At 33.7% G+C, this 17,637-nt stretch overlaps 1 protein-coding gene across 3 annotated transcripts in view; it reads right to left on the reverse strand.

Moving 5' to 3' along the window:
- Senp6 (SUMO specific peptidase 6) overlaps positions 1-17,637 on the reverse strand; it is a 108,368-nt gene that overhangs the window by 3,378 nt on the left and 87,353 nt on the right. For all 3 annotated transcript variants that reach the window (XM_076858484.2, XM_076858483.2, XM_076858482.2), the window contains 6 exons: positions 16,633-16,725; positions 12,030-12,460; positions 6,640-6,743; positions 4,258-4,346; positions 2,899-2,967; positions 2,643-2,793 (listed from right to left, as the gene is read on the reverse strand). In XM_076858484.2, coding sequence (XP_076714599.1) covers positions 2,643-2,793; positions 2,899-2,967; positions 4,258-4,346; positions 6,640-6,743; positions 12,030-12,460; positions 16,633-16,725 — 937 coding nt within the window. The remainder of the gene's footprint in view (positions 1-2,642; positions 2,794-2,898; positions 2,968-4,257; positions 4,347-6,639; positions 6,744-12,029; positions 12,461-16,632; positions 16,726-17,637) is intronic.

The raw sequence follows: 17,637 nt of genomic DNA on the forward strand, positions 1-17,637 counted from the left end.
AAATAAAAAGAATGATTTTAAAAAAAGAAAGTATCAATATATATTTATTCATTACCTATCATATGCCAGGCAATATGCTGGGTACCAGAAATGTAAGATAATTTCTGTGTATATAGATCTTATAGTCTTGATTAAAGGCTGGCAAACTACAACCACTAAGCCAAATTCTGCATGTCCATTTTTTTAATAAAGTTTTTTTTTTTTCTTTTCTTTTTGGCAATGCTGGATACCAAGCACAGGGCCTCCCCCTCATGCATGACAGGCAAGTGCTCTACCATTGAGTGACATCCCTAGCCCATGTTTTATTAGAATACAAACACATAATCTTATTCATATATGGTGTTCGGGTGTAGAACTAGAGTAGCAGAGTGGCAACAGAGATCGTATGGCTATATAGCCTAAAAAAAAAATACTTAACTTTCTTGTCCTTTATAAAAAGGTTTGTCAGCCCCAAGCCAGACAGAAAGATAATTCAATGATGACTACGACAAGTATTACGACATAAGTATAGAACACTATGAGAATAAATATCTAAGGGCTAATACTATTCTAGGAGAGTAAACCTAAAGAACAAGTAAACATTAGCCAATCAAGAAAAGACAGAAGCAATAGTGAAGAGTATTCCAGTAAGAAATGTGTATTACAGCTTAGAGAAAAGAAAGGACAAGACACAAAATGAAAAACTGAGTAACTTTCTGCTGGCTGATATATAGAATGCTAGAATGACAATGCTCAGAAAACAAGGCTAAAGCTTAGATAGGTACTGGATCATACAGGTCATTTGAAACTTGTTGGTCTTTAACTCAAAAGCAACTAGAAGCCACTGAAATATTTAAGGCAGGACTGGAGAGAAGGAAAATACCCATTTGTGAAAGAACCATGGAGGCTGAGTGAAGCTCCAACAACCTTACAAATCTGCACCTTCTCTGAGCGCTGTGCTTAGCTGTATCCTGAGCATTTCAGCTCTTTTTGGAAGCCTGGATGAAGCCATTGGATTATGAAACAATTTACTTGGAAAGAACAGTGAACATTTTTGCTTTTATAAAGAAACACTAGCATGTATCTGGCTTTTTTTTTTTTTTCATGGTAATTTTAGGGCACACTCTTGAATGCAATAAAGCTGTGGTTGGATAAGGTTGAGTTGGTGCTGTCTCAGAGGTATAGAGGAGTCAAGCAACCACTGTAATGAACAATGCCAGAGTCTCAGGGTTAGAGGGAATCTTATAACTGACTTATGCCTCTCAAGCATAGGAGAATGGATCATGCTGAAGGGGTATGGGGACTCCAGGTATTCACTCTACCCTGGAGATGTGGTACACCCTGGAAGCTGGAAGGCTTCTGTGACCCCTCTCTAGATGATAGTTCCTGAGGGAGAAAACTCTTTAGAATGGCTGCTTTACAATGGTTGTATGAACCCTTCTAGTGAATTTAGAGTACTTGTCATTATAAAATAGAAGTACAGGCAGTGAAGGGAAGATATTAGTAATAATAACAATATAATCATCATGGTGGCTACTAAAAAAAGTAACATGATTAGATTTGGGTTTTTGAAAACAATTATGAAAAAAAGAGAAGGCAGAAAGAATGGGAATATGAAACAGAAGAATGGGAATCAATACAGAAGCCTTCAAGAGTGGTACTAGCACACTGGACTTGGAAAGAAACAGCAGGGACAAGGTAATGTATACATTGATATCTAAGAGATAGTATTTTATGACTCATCCAATGGACAGTGGGTGAAGAACTAAGGAGTCAAGATAACTAAGGAATATCTAAGGGAGAAATGTATGGTACTATTACTCTGAAGTTAAAGGAAGAGAGTGAAAAATTGATGGTCAACAATGTTAAATGGTTATGGGAAGTAAAGAACAATTTTAACATAAGGGTAAGGATAATGCCAGATATCAGAGATTTGAGGAGCAAGTATGAAATGGAGACAGTAAATACAATTATTTTTCAAGAAATATATCTGTGTCCTGGCGTGGTGGTGCATTCCTGTAATCCTATCAGCTTAGGAAGCTGAGACAGGAGGATTGCAAGTTCAAAGCCAGCTTTAGCATGTTAGTGAGACCACATATCAAAATAAAAAATAAAAAGGGCTGTGGATGTGGCTCAGTGGTTGGTTCAATCCCTGGTACAAAAAAAAAAAAAAAAAAAAAAAAATCTGTGAAGGGAGAAATGAGACAGTAGGAACTACAGGAAAGATTAGTAAAGGTGGAAAGAACCAGTGGACAGGACAGGTTGATCAGCACTGGATTTGGTGACCTATATGTCTTTTAAAAGTGCTCCAATTAGTACTGGGCATGGTGGAACATTCCTAAAATTCCAGCAACAGAAGGAAGGGGATTCCAAGTTTGAGGCCAGCCTGAGCCACTGAAGGAGATCCAGTCTCAAAATTTAAATAGGGCTGGGGATGTAGCTCAGTGGTAGAGTGCCTCTAGTTTTGATTCCCTGTATTGCAAAGAATTTTTTAAAAAGTTCTCCAATTGTTAAGTTTTTCCTCCCTGGAATAATTTTTGAAACCACAGTTTTCAAACTCTAAAATAGTTGCTCACTATACAAAATAGTTGTTCAAAACAAAAAGTAAAGTCAAATACACATTTCATTATCAATTATGTCAGATCCAAAAAACTGAAACTCACCTCGAAAAAGCTCTCTACATACTGTAAAACATATACACCACAATCACTAAAGTTGTTTTGCTGTGGTACTTTTGGATTAGAGCCTTTCATAACATCTTTAGAAAAACTTCTTTTGCTTCCTTTTTTAACTTCCCATTCCACTTCTAAATACCTGCAATAATGTATATGCAATAAATTATACACATATAATAATATACAAACCGCCTCATCTCTAACAGAATACAAAACAAAGTGTGAGGTGCAATTTTGAACTTACTCTCTTAGAATTTTGACAACATTTGACCGAGAAGGGCCTCTGAGTGAATCCATAAGTAGGATACAAGGTCTGCAGAGTACAAATGACCAAAAATTGAATATTTCACAATGTTACAAAAGCATAAAAAGACTAATAGCATATTAACATAAAATTTTAAAACTTCAGAATTTACTCGTTTACCTCAGTAAATACCAGAAGAAAAATAAACTTTAGAGATATAAGCAGCCTAGTAATTAGGTATTGATGGTTATAGTAAACACTGAGTTGTAAAATATTAATGTAACTCTCGGTTATAAATACGTTACACTAAATTTCCATAGTTGATTCCTAATAATACTTTAAAAATTTAGCAGAAAAACAGAAGTATGAAAATTTGAACATTCACTCCACTTAAAAAACAAAAAACAAAAAACCCCAGTGGGGCCATGTGAAAGTACAAGGAAAATAACCCCATTAAAAAAACAATAAGGCCTATTACAAATATTAAGACAGATAACTATCACATAAAAGCAACAGTTCAGGGTGTGTGTGTGTGTGTATGTTTTAAGATTCTACCACAGAACACTTAATTCAAATCCAATTTTCAAAGAACTTCAATTCTATACAGCTATGTTGTAAACCCAAGTAAGTACATGTAGTGCCAAATGTTCTGAAATAATAAGATCTAGACCACTCTTGGCTAAATCTTTTTGGGGGGGGATCTGGAGTAGACTTTCTTGCTGTGTGTGCTAAGGTTTTAACCCACGGCCTCAAGCATACTAAACCACATGCTCTACTCCTGAGCTACATCCCCTTGTCCTGAGGGGACTACCAGAGGTATCTATCTGTGTTTACTTTTGTAAATTAAGTTTGCTTTTCAAAGTCTCCTATAGACAAAGTCAAAAGAGATTAAGTCTAGAAATAATTAAATTTGGGATCTCTGGCGAGACTTCAAAACACACATGTACTTCTGAAAACTAACAGTGATTTACTCTCATTTGGGGTTCCTATATGAAATTTATCCCTTAGTGCTGATGTGACTCACTCCACGGCCCCGATGTAGGAGTTACGGAACCAGTGTAAACTCCAAACCTGTGTTAACTGTTTTGACATGTGTTTTCTGCTCCAAAACACAGTATACTAAAAAGAATAATGGTTAACTATTGAGACATATACATATATCCATAGATGAAGAGTTTAGAAAAATGGGCAAATGGGGGATTGAAATAATTACTCATTCTCCCTTCCTTTATCCCTGGTGGCACACGCCACTTTTCCTCAATGATCCTGACAGTATTTGTGAATTATACTTCAATATTTGTTTAAGCAAAAACTATTTAAATAACATTATATAGTTTACAAGACATAGTTATTGCTTACTGTTTACAGATAGTAGGCTTTAAATGCCACTGTCCTATTTCTGAATTGCAATTGTCATCAGCAAGGAATCCATCATCGCTGCTATCATCCTATAAGAGACAGCATACTATTAGTACTTAAAATATGGATTTCAAATTAGGGATGCTCAACTTGTATATATTGGGAAAAAAACATCTACAGTCATTCGTTGTTAACCAAGGGACATCACAAAAAAAAAAAAATGTGTTTTCTTGATTTGTATTTCTCTAATTACTAGAGATGTTGAACATTTTTTCATATATTTGTTGACTGTATATCTTCTGAGACATGTATGTTCAGCTCCTTAGCCCATTTATTGATTGGGTTGTTTTATTTTTTGGCATTAAATTTTTTGAGTTCCTTTATATATTCTGGAAATTAGTACTCTATCTGATGTGCGTGTGGCAAAAATTTGATCCCAAAATGTAGGCTCTCAATTCACCTCACTGATAGTTTCTTTTGTTGAGAAGGAACTTTTTTAGTTTGACTCCATCCCATTTATTGATTTATGATTTCATTTCTTGCACATTAGGAGTACTCTAAGATTTCATCTCACTCCGGTCAGAATGGCAATTATCAAGAATAAAAACAACAATAAGTGTTGGTGAGGATGTGGGGGGAAAGGCACACTCATATATTGCTGGTGGGACTGCAAACTGGTGCAGCTAGGAAAGCAGTATGGAGATTCCTTAGAAAACTTGGAATGGAATCACCATTTGACCCAGCTATCAAACCTCTTGCTCTATACCCAAAGGACTTAAAAACAGCATACTACAGTGACGTAGCTACATCAATGTTCATAGTAGCACAATTCACAATAGCTAAATTGGGGAACCAACCTAGATGCTCTTCCATAGATGAATGAATAAAGAAACTATGGTATTTATACATAATGGAATATTACTCAGCAATAAAAGAGAATATAAAATTATGGCATTTGCAGGTAAATGAATGCAGTTGGAGAATATTATGCTAAGTGAAGTAAGCCAATCCTAAAAAAGCAAAGGCCAAATGTTTTTTCTGTTAAGGGGATGTTAATCCATAATGGGGGTGTGGGGGAGAGCAGGCATGGGATGAGTGGAAGAATTTTGGATGGGGCAAAGGTGAGAGAGGCAGGGGCATGGGAGTAGGAAAGATGGTGGAATGAGACGGACATCATTACCCTAGGTACACGTATAACTGCATGAATGATGTGACCCTACTTTTGGTACAATCAGAGAAGTCAAAAATTGTGCTCCATTTGTGTACAATGAATCAAAGAGCATTCTGCTGTCATGTATAACTGATTAGAACAAATAAGTTAAAAAAATAATTTAAAAAAGTGCTTTCTTGGTTTGCTAGTAGTAGATTAGGCAAAAAGAAAAAAATAGTACAGTATGAAGCAATCTTTACTTTTATGTAAACAAAGTTTGTCCTAACAACTAAAGAAAGGTCAAAAAATAAATAATAATTGGCTGTAGGGTGCTTATGATTTTTTAATATGAGGTTCTATTTAATTGAAACTATAAAATAGTTTCAAAAACATACACTTCTTGGGGCTGGGTATATAGCTCAGTTGGTAGACTGCTTGCCTCACATGCACAAAGCCCTGGGTTCAATCCCTAGCACCACAAACAAAACAAAACAACAACAACAAAAAAAAAAAAACATACACTTTAATATTCATAATGGATATTAGAATTCACTTATGTTCTGCTCTTGTCAAGATACATATACATTAAATTAAAAGAAAAAAATCACTGGAGACACTTCAGAGAGATAATATTTCTATGCTCATATAGTACATAATTGAAAATTTAAACATTTTCCTTTTGAATGTCAAGTTTCTACAAAGTATGACCCAACAATTCTTTGAAAGAGGAAGTAGGGTAGAAGGTGTTAACTGGGTTTTGGTAAGAGAAATAAAAACATTTTTTTTTTTTTTTGGTGGCACTAGGGATTGCTTAAATCCAATGGCACTCTACCACTGAACCATATCCCCAACTTATTACTGTCTATATTAATTTATATAGAGACAAGGTCTCATTAAGTTACTAAGGCTGGTTTTCAGCTGTGATCCTCCTGCCTTGTCCCCCAGAGTTGCTGGGATTACTGGTGTATGCCACCATGCCCAGGTGAGAATTAATTTTATATTAAAACTTTCAGAGGTAATGTTAGGGTCAGCCCAGATCAGAGTGGCAAGACAACAGCAGTACTAATACATTTACCCTGGGAACCTTTGACTTGAAACCTAAATTTGTGTTTGGAGGTATGACCCAAATTTCAGAAGCCATGATGAGTTTTTACTCATCATGGACCTGCTTACATGATCCTAAAGAAAAATTTTAGATAAAACAGAATATTTTTCCAGGCTTTCAGTTTTACCTGATTATCCTGATCTTCTGAGAAGTCAATTAGTTCATCTTCAAGCATTTTACTACCTTCAGCTGATTCATCACCATAGCTTAGTCTGATTTTGCTTAAGCCATCTGTATCAACAAGAAACATATATTTAAAAAGATCATCATGCCTATAACTCATAAGATATAACGCTAAAATTAATGCTCATAGTTAATCAATGATATAGTAGTTCAATGATATAATAGTTAAGGATATAAAATCCATTTTATCATGTAATCTCACAAATAAAAAGCAAGTTATTTTAATTGACATATCAATTACCAAATTGTTTCTACTACTTTAGACCCTGAAACTCATTAAAATTTAAAAACTAGGTATCAGTTATGATTAAACGTACACATACTTAAAATACATAATGAATGAATATATGTAGATAAACATTGTTGTACTAGGTAGTCCAGATATTTTAAACTAAATAATATAAATGCTAAATAACAAAATCAGCAAACTTTAGAACACAAAATAATGTATAATTTTAAAATTAAAACTGTGAAAATATAAAAAATCATACAATAAATGTAAAAAAATTGATTAAAATAAAGCACCACAAAAAAGTAGTTATTCACTGAGAAAAGCTACAATGACTACTTTAATGGGTGCTTTTGTTCCAAGAAACTAAATCATTAAATCAACTCTTTTGCTGACTGAAAAAAAAATTATTTACATAAAACATTTCAAAGAAATATAAGATGTAGATGAAAGCAATTAAGCCCAAGTCAGGGATTTTAATACCAAATATATCAATATTGTTTAATTCAGAGCACAGCATTTACAAAATTTAGAAAGCATGACTTCTAGGTATTTTAGATAAAGTTTATTTTAGTATAAGTTTAGTTTTAGTATAGGGGTCAAAATATTAATATAAAAATGTTGGGAAGGAAGCAAAATGAAATGTACTACTGAAAAGACACAAAAGTCTAAATATTATTAAATGTTCACATACCTAAAATATTAGGATCAGTCATTATTAAAATAACTATTCAAACATAATGGTAAACCATTTTGTTATACAAACCATAATCTCCTCATCGTATCTTTTTCAAAACTGCATTTTTATGTTTGTTAAAGTTAAAACACCTTTATTTGAATAACATTTGCCCAAAATTTGTCCAAACCCTCTGGCAATTAAGAATCAGTAAATCACAATCAGGTTAGTATTATTAATCAGGTTATTAGCAGCAAGTCATTCTTATCTACAGAAACTGTGGTCATATGAATATTTATTTACCTTACACCAATTAAATTGTATGTGCATTTCAAAAACAAAATAAATTAAATAATTCATTCAGTTCCCTCCTTTATTAATGTCAATAAACAAATGACCTGGAATAAACAAATGGTAGCAATTCAATCAGTTTTTCTTTTTTTGGTACCAGGGAATGAACCCAGAAGCACTTAACCATTGAGACACATCCCCAACCCTTTTTTGTTCCCATATTTTTTACTTTTTGACAGGGTCTTGCCAAGTTGTTCAGGATCTCACTGAGTTGCTGAGGCTGAATTTGAACTCAGAAATCTGCCTGAGCCTCCCTAGCTCCTGGGATTACAGGCATGTGCCACCATGCTGGGCTCAATCAATCTTTCTATCAATAAATGTAAGTTCCTGAGAGTTTCTCATAGTGAGACCATCTGAAGATGATTTTGAGTCTCAAGTTTAAACACATTTCATGTACCCTAGCAAGTTAACTATTTCATATGGTGCTCAACTGAAAAAATAGCAAGCGCTTTTCACACAGACTTAAAAATTCTAATATCTGGGATTAGATATAATTCCATTTACATTCAATTGCATTTTGTCTAACATTAGTAGTCAATACTGGTAACTATGTCTTTGATAGCTAAAATTATGTTAAAACTGTCTAAAAATACATGATTTAAATCCTGTTTAATATGCTATCATTGTATATAGGACAGACTGCTTAAGCATCCTTTCTGAGGTGGTTGGCAAAGGCACATCTAAAGAGCACTCTTATTTAATGTACTTTTGGGTAATGATGCATTGGAAACATCTGATTAAAACTATAGAACCTCATTACCCAAGTGTGCAGAGACCCACTTTAGAGCACTATTTCAAACTGTGGGACACTATCAATCCTGGACTAAAGCAAGCACTAAGAAAATAGTACAGGTGTTATCACAAATACAAAAATGAAAAATCAATATTCTGTGAAACATTTGTTTCATAAGCCTTTGATTGGGGATATAACTCAGTGGAAGAACACTCACCTAGCATGAGTGAGGCCTTGGATTCAATCCCCTACACCACAAGAGTGAAAAACAAAAAAGACGAAACTCTCTACCCTTCAGCTATCATTTGCCTCTCACCACATTCCCGCCTCCCTCCCAAGAAGATATAATTGGTGTCGGTGCACATATACTGAAAACAAAACAAATGCACTAACTATAATTAAAAAATGAATGGGATAAACAGATATTAATACATGAAACATACTTTAATTTTGGTCCTCATTAGAATTTTTAATACTATTCACTCAAATTTTAACTGGCTATTCACTTGAGCAGAACTTTAATTTGTAGGAGAGGGCACTAGGAATCTGTACAGAGTTTGTGTATTAAAAAGCCCTAAGCTTTATTTACATTGCTCTTTAATTCATTTCACATTAAAGTATTTTTGGTTAACTCATCAAAGGAATATTTTCTCTTGTGTTCCTTTCTTAAGAGGATCCTTGCTGAGGATCAAGCCCATGGGTTTGTACTTAACCACTAAAATATTTCCCCTGGCTTCTCTTTTTTAATAGTGCTGAAATAAAATTCATATAACTTTCAATCACTTAATGCATATAATCCAGTGTTTTTCATAGTTAGCCCTCTGTATCCACGGGTTCTCTGTTGATTCAACTACTTATAGATCAAAAATTTTTAAAAATATTTTTACTGTACATGTATGGATTTTTTTCCTTGTCATTATTCTCTAAATACAGTATAACAACTATGTACACAACATTTATATTGTATTACATAATGTAATTCAACATACTTACTGTAGTATACTTTAAAAGATGCTTTAAAGTATATGGGAGTAAGTGCACAACCTGTATGCAAATATGCCACTTCATTTAAAGGACTTGAGATTCCATAGATTTGAGTGTACTTGGGGGAAAGCAAGAAGATCGGTAACCAATTCTCCATGGATACCAGAGGATAACTATATATTCATACATTTGTACAAGTATCATTGCAATTAATGCTGCCAACCCTACCCCAGCATCCCTACGGAATAAATCAAGGGCCTCAGGCATGCAAGGCAGGCACTCTACCCCTGAGTTACATGTCCAATCCCTACAATCAAGTTTAAAACCTCAAAAAGAAAAAAAACCCAGTACTCAATAGCTTTCATTTACCATTGCCACATTCCTGTCCTTGACTACTACCAAAAAAAAAAAAAAAAAGTCCTAAATGTCTATGCTACAGATTTTCCTGTTCTGGAGATTTCAAATAAATGAGTAGTTTTATCCTCAAGTATTAAACCACTGAAATTGAAAAATAATAGGCAAGCATTTTGCATACTTTTATTCTATTTCCTGACTAATGAAATAAGACTGGAAAATGAGCTAGAAAAGTATTGATCTGCTTGGCCTCTGTTGAACTTTCCTGCATGTTTTCCTTTTCTGCTTCTTCTCTCTCAAAGGTAAACTACTCCAGAGTTGAAATCAACTTTATGCAGCTTAGTAGGCCCAACAAATCAAAATATTCTTACAAGAGCTCAACAAAAGTCTCTGACTCACAAAATAATACAAGCTGGTAGAAGTACCAAGAGTATGTTCAGCACTCATAATTTTCAACATGTTCTTTCTGAATCCACATAATTTCTTCTATGGCCTATACCACATATTTTTTCCCATCCAAACAAAATATATTAAATCTATTTTCATTTTAATAAATCTGCAAGGCACACACTATATCATATTATGGGTTTTATGGAACAGACTTACAAATCTTTTTTAAATTGACACATAGCACTTGTATATATTCTTAGGATTCTACACATTTTTGCAGCTCAATGGTAAAGTAAAGCATTTTCCTCACATGCATAAGGCCTTGGGTTTGTTCACCAGGACTAAAAAAAGATTTGTATATATTTATGGGATAACATGTGATATGTTGATAGAGGTATACTTTTTGTAGTGTTTAAATTAAGATATAGAATGGACTCTTGTGCATTGGAAAGAAAATTATATAACTGACTTAATACAAAATTTGAGAATTTTTAGATTCTTATGAGAGTAGCTGGAAATATGCAACTAACTCAAGGAGAAGAAAATCAATTTATTAGAGATGATGAGAAATAAAAAGGTAGAAGTTGGGGTTGGGGGTAAAGATCAGTGGCAGAGCACTTGCCTAGCATGTTTGATCAAACTTTCCAGGTTTAATCCCTAGCACTTTAACAAACAAACAAAAGCAGAAGTTGGAGTGGTGCCCCTCTTCCTATTTAAAATAGTAAAGAATGAAGAATGAAGCTTCAATAGCTTACAGGAGAAAAGCTTTAATCTTCTTTTTCTTTTTTTTTTTTTTGGTACTGGGGATTGAATCCAGGGGTGCTTAATCCCTGAGCCACATCCCAACCCTTTTTAAATATTTTATTAGACAGGGTCTCACTGAGTCATTAAGCCCATGTAAGTTGCTGAGGCTGGCTTTGAACTCATGATCCTCCTGCCACAACTTCCCGAGCTGCTGGGATCATAGGCATGCACCCAGCTAAAGCTTTAATTTTTGCTTCTGGCCACTTGTACTCAATTCACCAGTCTGTAAATTGAGAATAATGAATTTATTAGCTTTATAGATCTAGGACTATACAACTACTGTTTATTTTTCATACAGTAAATCTCCTATGAAATTTCATAAGTGGAAAAATAAAAACCTTGAACAGGCTGAGTAACCCTTATCCGAAATGTTTGGAACCAGAATTACACACAGCCTGAAGGTAATTTTATACAACATTTAATATATCTGCATTTTAACTGGAACCATCACAAGGTCAGGTATAGAAATTTTCCATTTGTTGTATAATGTTTCAGATTTTGAAGCACTTAAGATTTCAGACTAGGGATACATATCCTATTCTACAATTTCAAAACTGCACTTGTAGAGGAAAAGGGAGGAGAATGACTATTAAAGAAGCACAAGGAGATTTTCTGGAGTGATGAAAAGGTTTTAAATTTTGGTTGCGGTAGTGATTATATGACAGTATACAATCACACAGCTCAAGCTATACTGATACAATGAGTGAATTTTATTCAAGTGTAATATATATCGATAAACCGGACTTTTAAGAATCTGATTGTTTAAGTCCTATTCTGGATTCTTTTATTCTTTCAGAACACAGAAATACATACCTGGATGATGCACAGAACTCAAACATTCATTCTGTAGGCCATTCTCATTTTTAGTCCTATCAACTACTTTCTGGCATGCAGATTCTCCTTTATTGGATTCTTCATTTTCACTTGCAGTATGATTTATTTTTTTCACACTACATTTCACACTGCATATGTTTCTCCGATAACAAGGGTCACTTTCTTCCTGTCCAGCACTTGAATCAGTTACAGCTAGGCAATGTTTTTTATTTAGCATCTTCTTAATTACAGGCTTGGCAGAAGAGTTTTGTGAACAACTGTCCATTTCACTGGCAGAAGGAGAAGAAATACAACTATCTTCTATAGTTGAACTTTTTTGTATGACTGCATTTTCATGGTAATGAGGATTAGGTTCATACTTTGGTTTTTCCAAACCAGGGAAACACACAACAGCCAAAAACCAGTGTGCGCTGTAAAAAACAAATGAAACTACTAAATATGTTATTAGGAAAGTTTATTATATTCGGTAGTAAATACCAATTAAATGTTTTTTTCTAAAGCTTTTGTGAACAAATGTAACAATGCTAATCTTTTTCAATTCTCAAATCATTTATACCTGTTTTCATGTGTATGTATGATCACTGTTAACAATACAATGTCTATTCAAAAATAACACAAATTTTTATTAAAACCATGTAGCCTAATATATATATATATATATATATATATATATATATATATATATATATATACATTTTTTTTTTTTTTTGAGGGGGATAACAAGGATTGAAGTCAGGGGCACTTGACTACTGAGCCACATGCCCAGCCCCATTTTGTATTATATTTAGAGACAGGGTCTCACTGAGTTCCTTAGCACCTCGCATTTGCTGAGGCTGGTTTTGAACTTGGGATCCTTATATCTCAGCCTCCTGAGCTGCTGGGATTACGGGTATGTTTCACTGTGCCTGGCTCTGAATTCACTTTTTTTTTTAATTTGCTTTTTAGTTGTACATGGACAAAATATTTTTATTTATTTTTATGCGGTGCTGAGGATCGAACCCAGTGCCTCGCATATATGGGGCACGTGCTGTAATGCTGAGCTATAGCCCCAGCCCCTGAATTCACTTTTAAACAATCTTCTGATCTGCTTCTTGTTTTTAAAATGAAAAATTCCTTTTAAAAACCTTTCATCAGGCTGGGGTTGTAGCTCATTGGTAGAGTGGTTGCCTCTCATATGTGAGGCATTGGGTTCAATCCTTAGTTACCACATAAAAATAAACAAGGGGCTAGGGTTGTGGCTTAGCGGTAGAGCACTTGCCTAGCATGTGCGAGGCCCTGGGTTCGATCCTCAGCACCACATAAAAATAAATAAATAAATAAAGGTATTATGCCCAACTACAACTAAAAAATAAAAATATTAAAAAAATAAACATTATTGTGTCCATTTAAAAAATTTTTTATCATGTCTGTTTTTATTATTAATAAGTAGGAAGGAAAATATGTATATGAATAATTCTTTGTTTCATGCTATATTGAAATGTATCTACTCTAGTCATTGTTACAAAATTTCAAGCATTAGTAAAGAATTCCAGCCATCAAGTAGATGCTGGCATGTTGCTGAATTCTGGTATCACAGCTGTACATAGAGTACGGATCCTAAGTAAGAAACTGTACCTTCCTGGCTCATATTCATTAAACTAACAAATTGTTTTGAAAACCATTATTTAGTAGGGAAAGGGATATGTGTTGGGATATAATAAACAGTCTATATAGATAGATATTAGAGAACTTAATAGATAAGCACAATATCTCTCATTTGATAGGGTGTTTGATAAATTTTATTTTTTGGTGAATCAAAAAATAAGTACTTTGAATGGAAAAAAGTTATTCCACATTCTCATTCCTGCAAAATGCTAGATTATCCCAAGCTAGTACTAAGAAACAGCACTATGCCTTCACCTGACAGGATCCAGTAGAAAGGTCATAAAGACTTGCTTCATTATCAGTAAATCAAATGCCAGATGGATGAATGTTTTTTTTCCTGTTCTTAATTATTAATTCTTAATATAGATTTAGATAAAGACTAGGGCAGTAGAAAGAACACACCAACTTTCTCATTTCAATCTAGGACACAGATGACTATAGGGCACATCTCAGTTTTAGAATGTTAATATGCTGAAAAATGTGTTTTAAAAATTGAATATGGTGTAACATGGTGTTCAACCTACAGCTATAATCTTAGCCTGTTAGAACCAAGGTTGCTTTTATAAACCATTTTATTTTTTAGTTAAAAAAATTTTGCTTTTTGTCTATTAGTAACTGAATCAAGGGGCATTTTATACCCCCGAGCTACATTCCCAGCCACCACCATCCCCTTTACAAAAATTTGAGAAAGGGTCTAAGTTGCTAAGTTTGGCCTTGATCTTGTGATCCTCTTGCCTCAGCTTCCCTAGTCATTGGAATTATAGACAGGCATATACCACTGCACCCAGCTTATGAGCCATTTTAATAGTAGCTACATTAACCTTAAATTACCAACGGGAGAGAGGCTGAACAAGGCAATTTCACTTATCTTAAATTGAACTATATCCAAATATCAAATCTTTATTCCTTGACAATAAACTTAAAAAAATAAGCATAATCAGAAAACTAAAACAGTTGACAAATGTGATAGCCAATCTAATATTAATTAGTAAATATATGTGGCATTAACTCTCCGAAAAACAAAACAGGGGCCTTGTGACTTATAGGCTTTTTTTTTTTTTCATCTACAAAAGGTATATTCCTCTTATGAAATCCTTTAGTGGCCCTTCATCTTTACTCATTCTTCTCTCATCAGGAACATTAGAAGCACTGACAGTAGTTTCCATACACATATATAGTGACTAAAAGGGATATGCCTCTGTCCCTAAATTACATGTGACTCAAATTGTACTTCTATTTTAAATATATAATTCATTTCTCACAAATAACTTTCTTACTTACTAGTACCTCATGTGTTACTTACATAATAAATTTAAAGAAAATTTATGGAGAGAATGAAGAAATTAATGTTCAGTTAGTTTTAAATTTTGTTATAAGATTACAACTTAAAATATATGTGTGTGTGTACACACACACACACACACACACACATATATATATATGTATATATATGTTCTGACCTAGGTTATCTGTCTTTGCTTGGGCTACGATGTAAAGCACACAGGCCTCATAATTAAAACATTTTTCTTTTTGGCGGGTGACAGGGATCTAACTCAGGACCTTTTAAATGCTAGTCAACTGCTCTACCATTAAGGTATACCTTAAGTCCCTAAAATACAATTTATTTTAATTAGTTAATTAATATATTCAGGTTTTGGAGACATGATCTCACACTGTTGCCCAAGCAGGCCTTAAATTCCTGAACTCTTGTGATCATCCTACCTCAGTCTGTTAAGAGGATGGGAATATAGATGTATATCACTAAAACAGACTTTAAATCTGTTTTTCAAAGAAACAAAAGGAAAACAAAGCATATTCAGAAGATAGACTGGCACAGCTAGGCTTATTAACATAAACAATCTCAGTCAAGTTTACTCAAACCACGATAAAAATAACACAAAGTAAGGCCATAATTTGTCTAGGCAAGGGAGAACGCTAGGTTACAGTACAATCCACAAAATAGCAAACATCTCCCTCTTTTACTAAATAAGTGAATGCTACTTCATTACCCAAGAAAACTACCTCAGACTCTCCCCCCAACCAAATCCCAAATTCTCTTATACTTTCTTTTAATGAGAGACCACAAAATTGCTGATGGTTTATTTCTCCCAAGTTATTTGACTCCAGGTAAATTTCCAGTGGTCTTTGGCTGAAAAGCATAGGAAAACAAAACAAAACAAAAGCGAGAGCAAGAGAGAAATACAAAAAAACTCAATCTGAGACAGGAGGATTATATTCAAGACCAGTCTGGGCAACTTAGGGAGACTATCTCAAAATAAAATTTAAAAAGGGCTGAGGATGTAATTTAGTGACAGAGCACTTACATAATATGTAAGACTCTGGGTTAAACCCACAGTAAAACACACACACACACACACACACACACACACACACACACACACTCACTCACTCATTCACACACCAAACCACCACCACATTGGAAGTCTGAATTGTATTAAAATTCTATTTTACATATCAATGCCTCTATGGTCAAGGGAGATATACAGGGATGATAATACAAAGTACTTATGTATCTCCATTTACTTAGAAAACTGTTTCAAATCGCATGATTTTCAATTTGATCAAATGCCATTAATCCAACCACCTTCCTCTTTGGTTAAAAGCAAATGTGTGTTTTAAAATATTCAAATCCATCTATGTGACTAAACATCCTTTGGTGTTAACATTTTCTCTACCACAAGCATCACTGTTTTTGTTTGAATGACTTTACTCTGCATTGATCTATAAAAAATATTAGAAAGATATCTTTTTTTTTAAACAAAATTCAGTACCTGGGAAACTGCATTAATTTTTATAAAACAGGCATATTCAATACTTATGACAAGTTTCAAAAAGCGGTTTTAAAATGGATGAATTCTTTACCTTCTAAACACATATTTAAAAAGTGCCATCACATTTACAAAAAAATTTTACTCACGCTTCATTAAGGGGTACAAAAATAAAATCCTTCTCAAAAATATCTACATGCCGGGTCCATGTTTTTACTCTCCCATGCCGTTTTTGTTGTATTCTGTAAGAAAGATAAACTATAAGCTTCTGAATTGTCTCTAATGTTTTAGCTTATATGCAGTGATATACAAATTATGTAGATTCACATATAACAGCTTCAAAAATTGTATAAGACAGTTTAAGAAGCTGGGAAAAGAAAATAAAACATCTTAGATAAAATGATGAAGGCATGAAACTGCCCATCATTGAATATGGAGGAAAGAGATATTTAATTCCTATTGGCATAGCCTAGGGGCTCCAATAATTCTCTTGCCTGGACTTCTGTCTCTACTTTTTTTATTATGCAAAACTGGTACTAGCAGCTATACAGTGAGGGGCAGGCATAAGAGCATGATTTATGGTAACTAAGGAGAAGAAAGCAGAAAAAACAGCATCAACTGACATTAGATGAAGCAGGATAGATTATGAGCACAGGTCAAAATCAATGACTATCAACAACTCTAAAATGCAAATTAGGAATTCTTAAAATAGAAAATATTTATATTATACACAGCAGCAATCAATTCAAGACATTAAACAGTTAAGTGAGTATGTACAACTCCTGTGTGTGCCTATTTGACCTATTACCAGTCAAGAATTAAAGCTGGATGCCATCACTATAAGGAGAGGAATTATAAATAAAATAACTCAGATGTTAACTTGTCTATGAAGAACCATCCAAATAACTAATTTAAAGTACAGATTCACAGGTTTCTCTTAGATATTATAGATGGAAGAGCTAGAGTAAAACAGAGTAATCTGCATCTAAGCAATTTTTAAAATTCAGTCATATTTGCAAAGCACTATTCTTGATATTACACCCATAACATTTACAAATTCTAGGTATTCTGGGGATATTAGAATATTATTGATTACATTAATCTTACAAACTAGTAATAGTAATAAGTGATGTGGATTCAGTAAGAAATTTAAG

The sequence above is a fragment of the Callospermophilus lateralis genome, chromosome 6 (assembly GCF_048772815.1).
Source record: "Callospermophilus lateralis isolate mCalLat2 chromosome 6, mCalLat2.hap1, whole genome shotgun sequence".
Lineage (NCBI taxonomy): Eukaryota > Metazoa > Chordata > Mammalia > Rodentia > Sciuridae > Callospermophilus > Callospermophilus lateralis.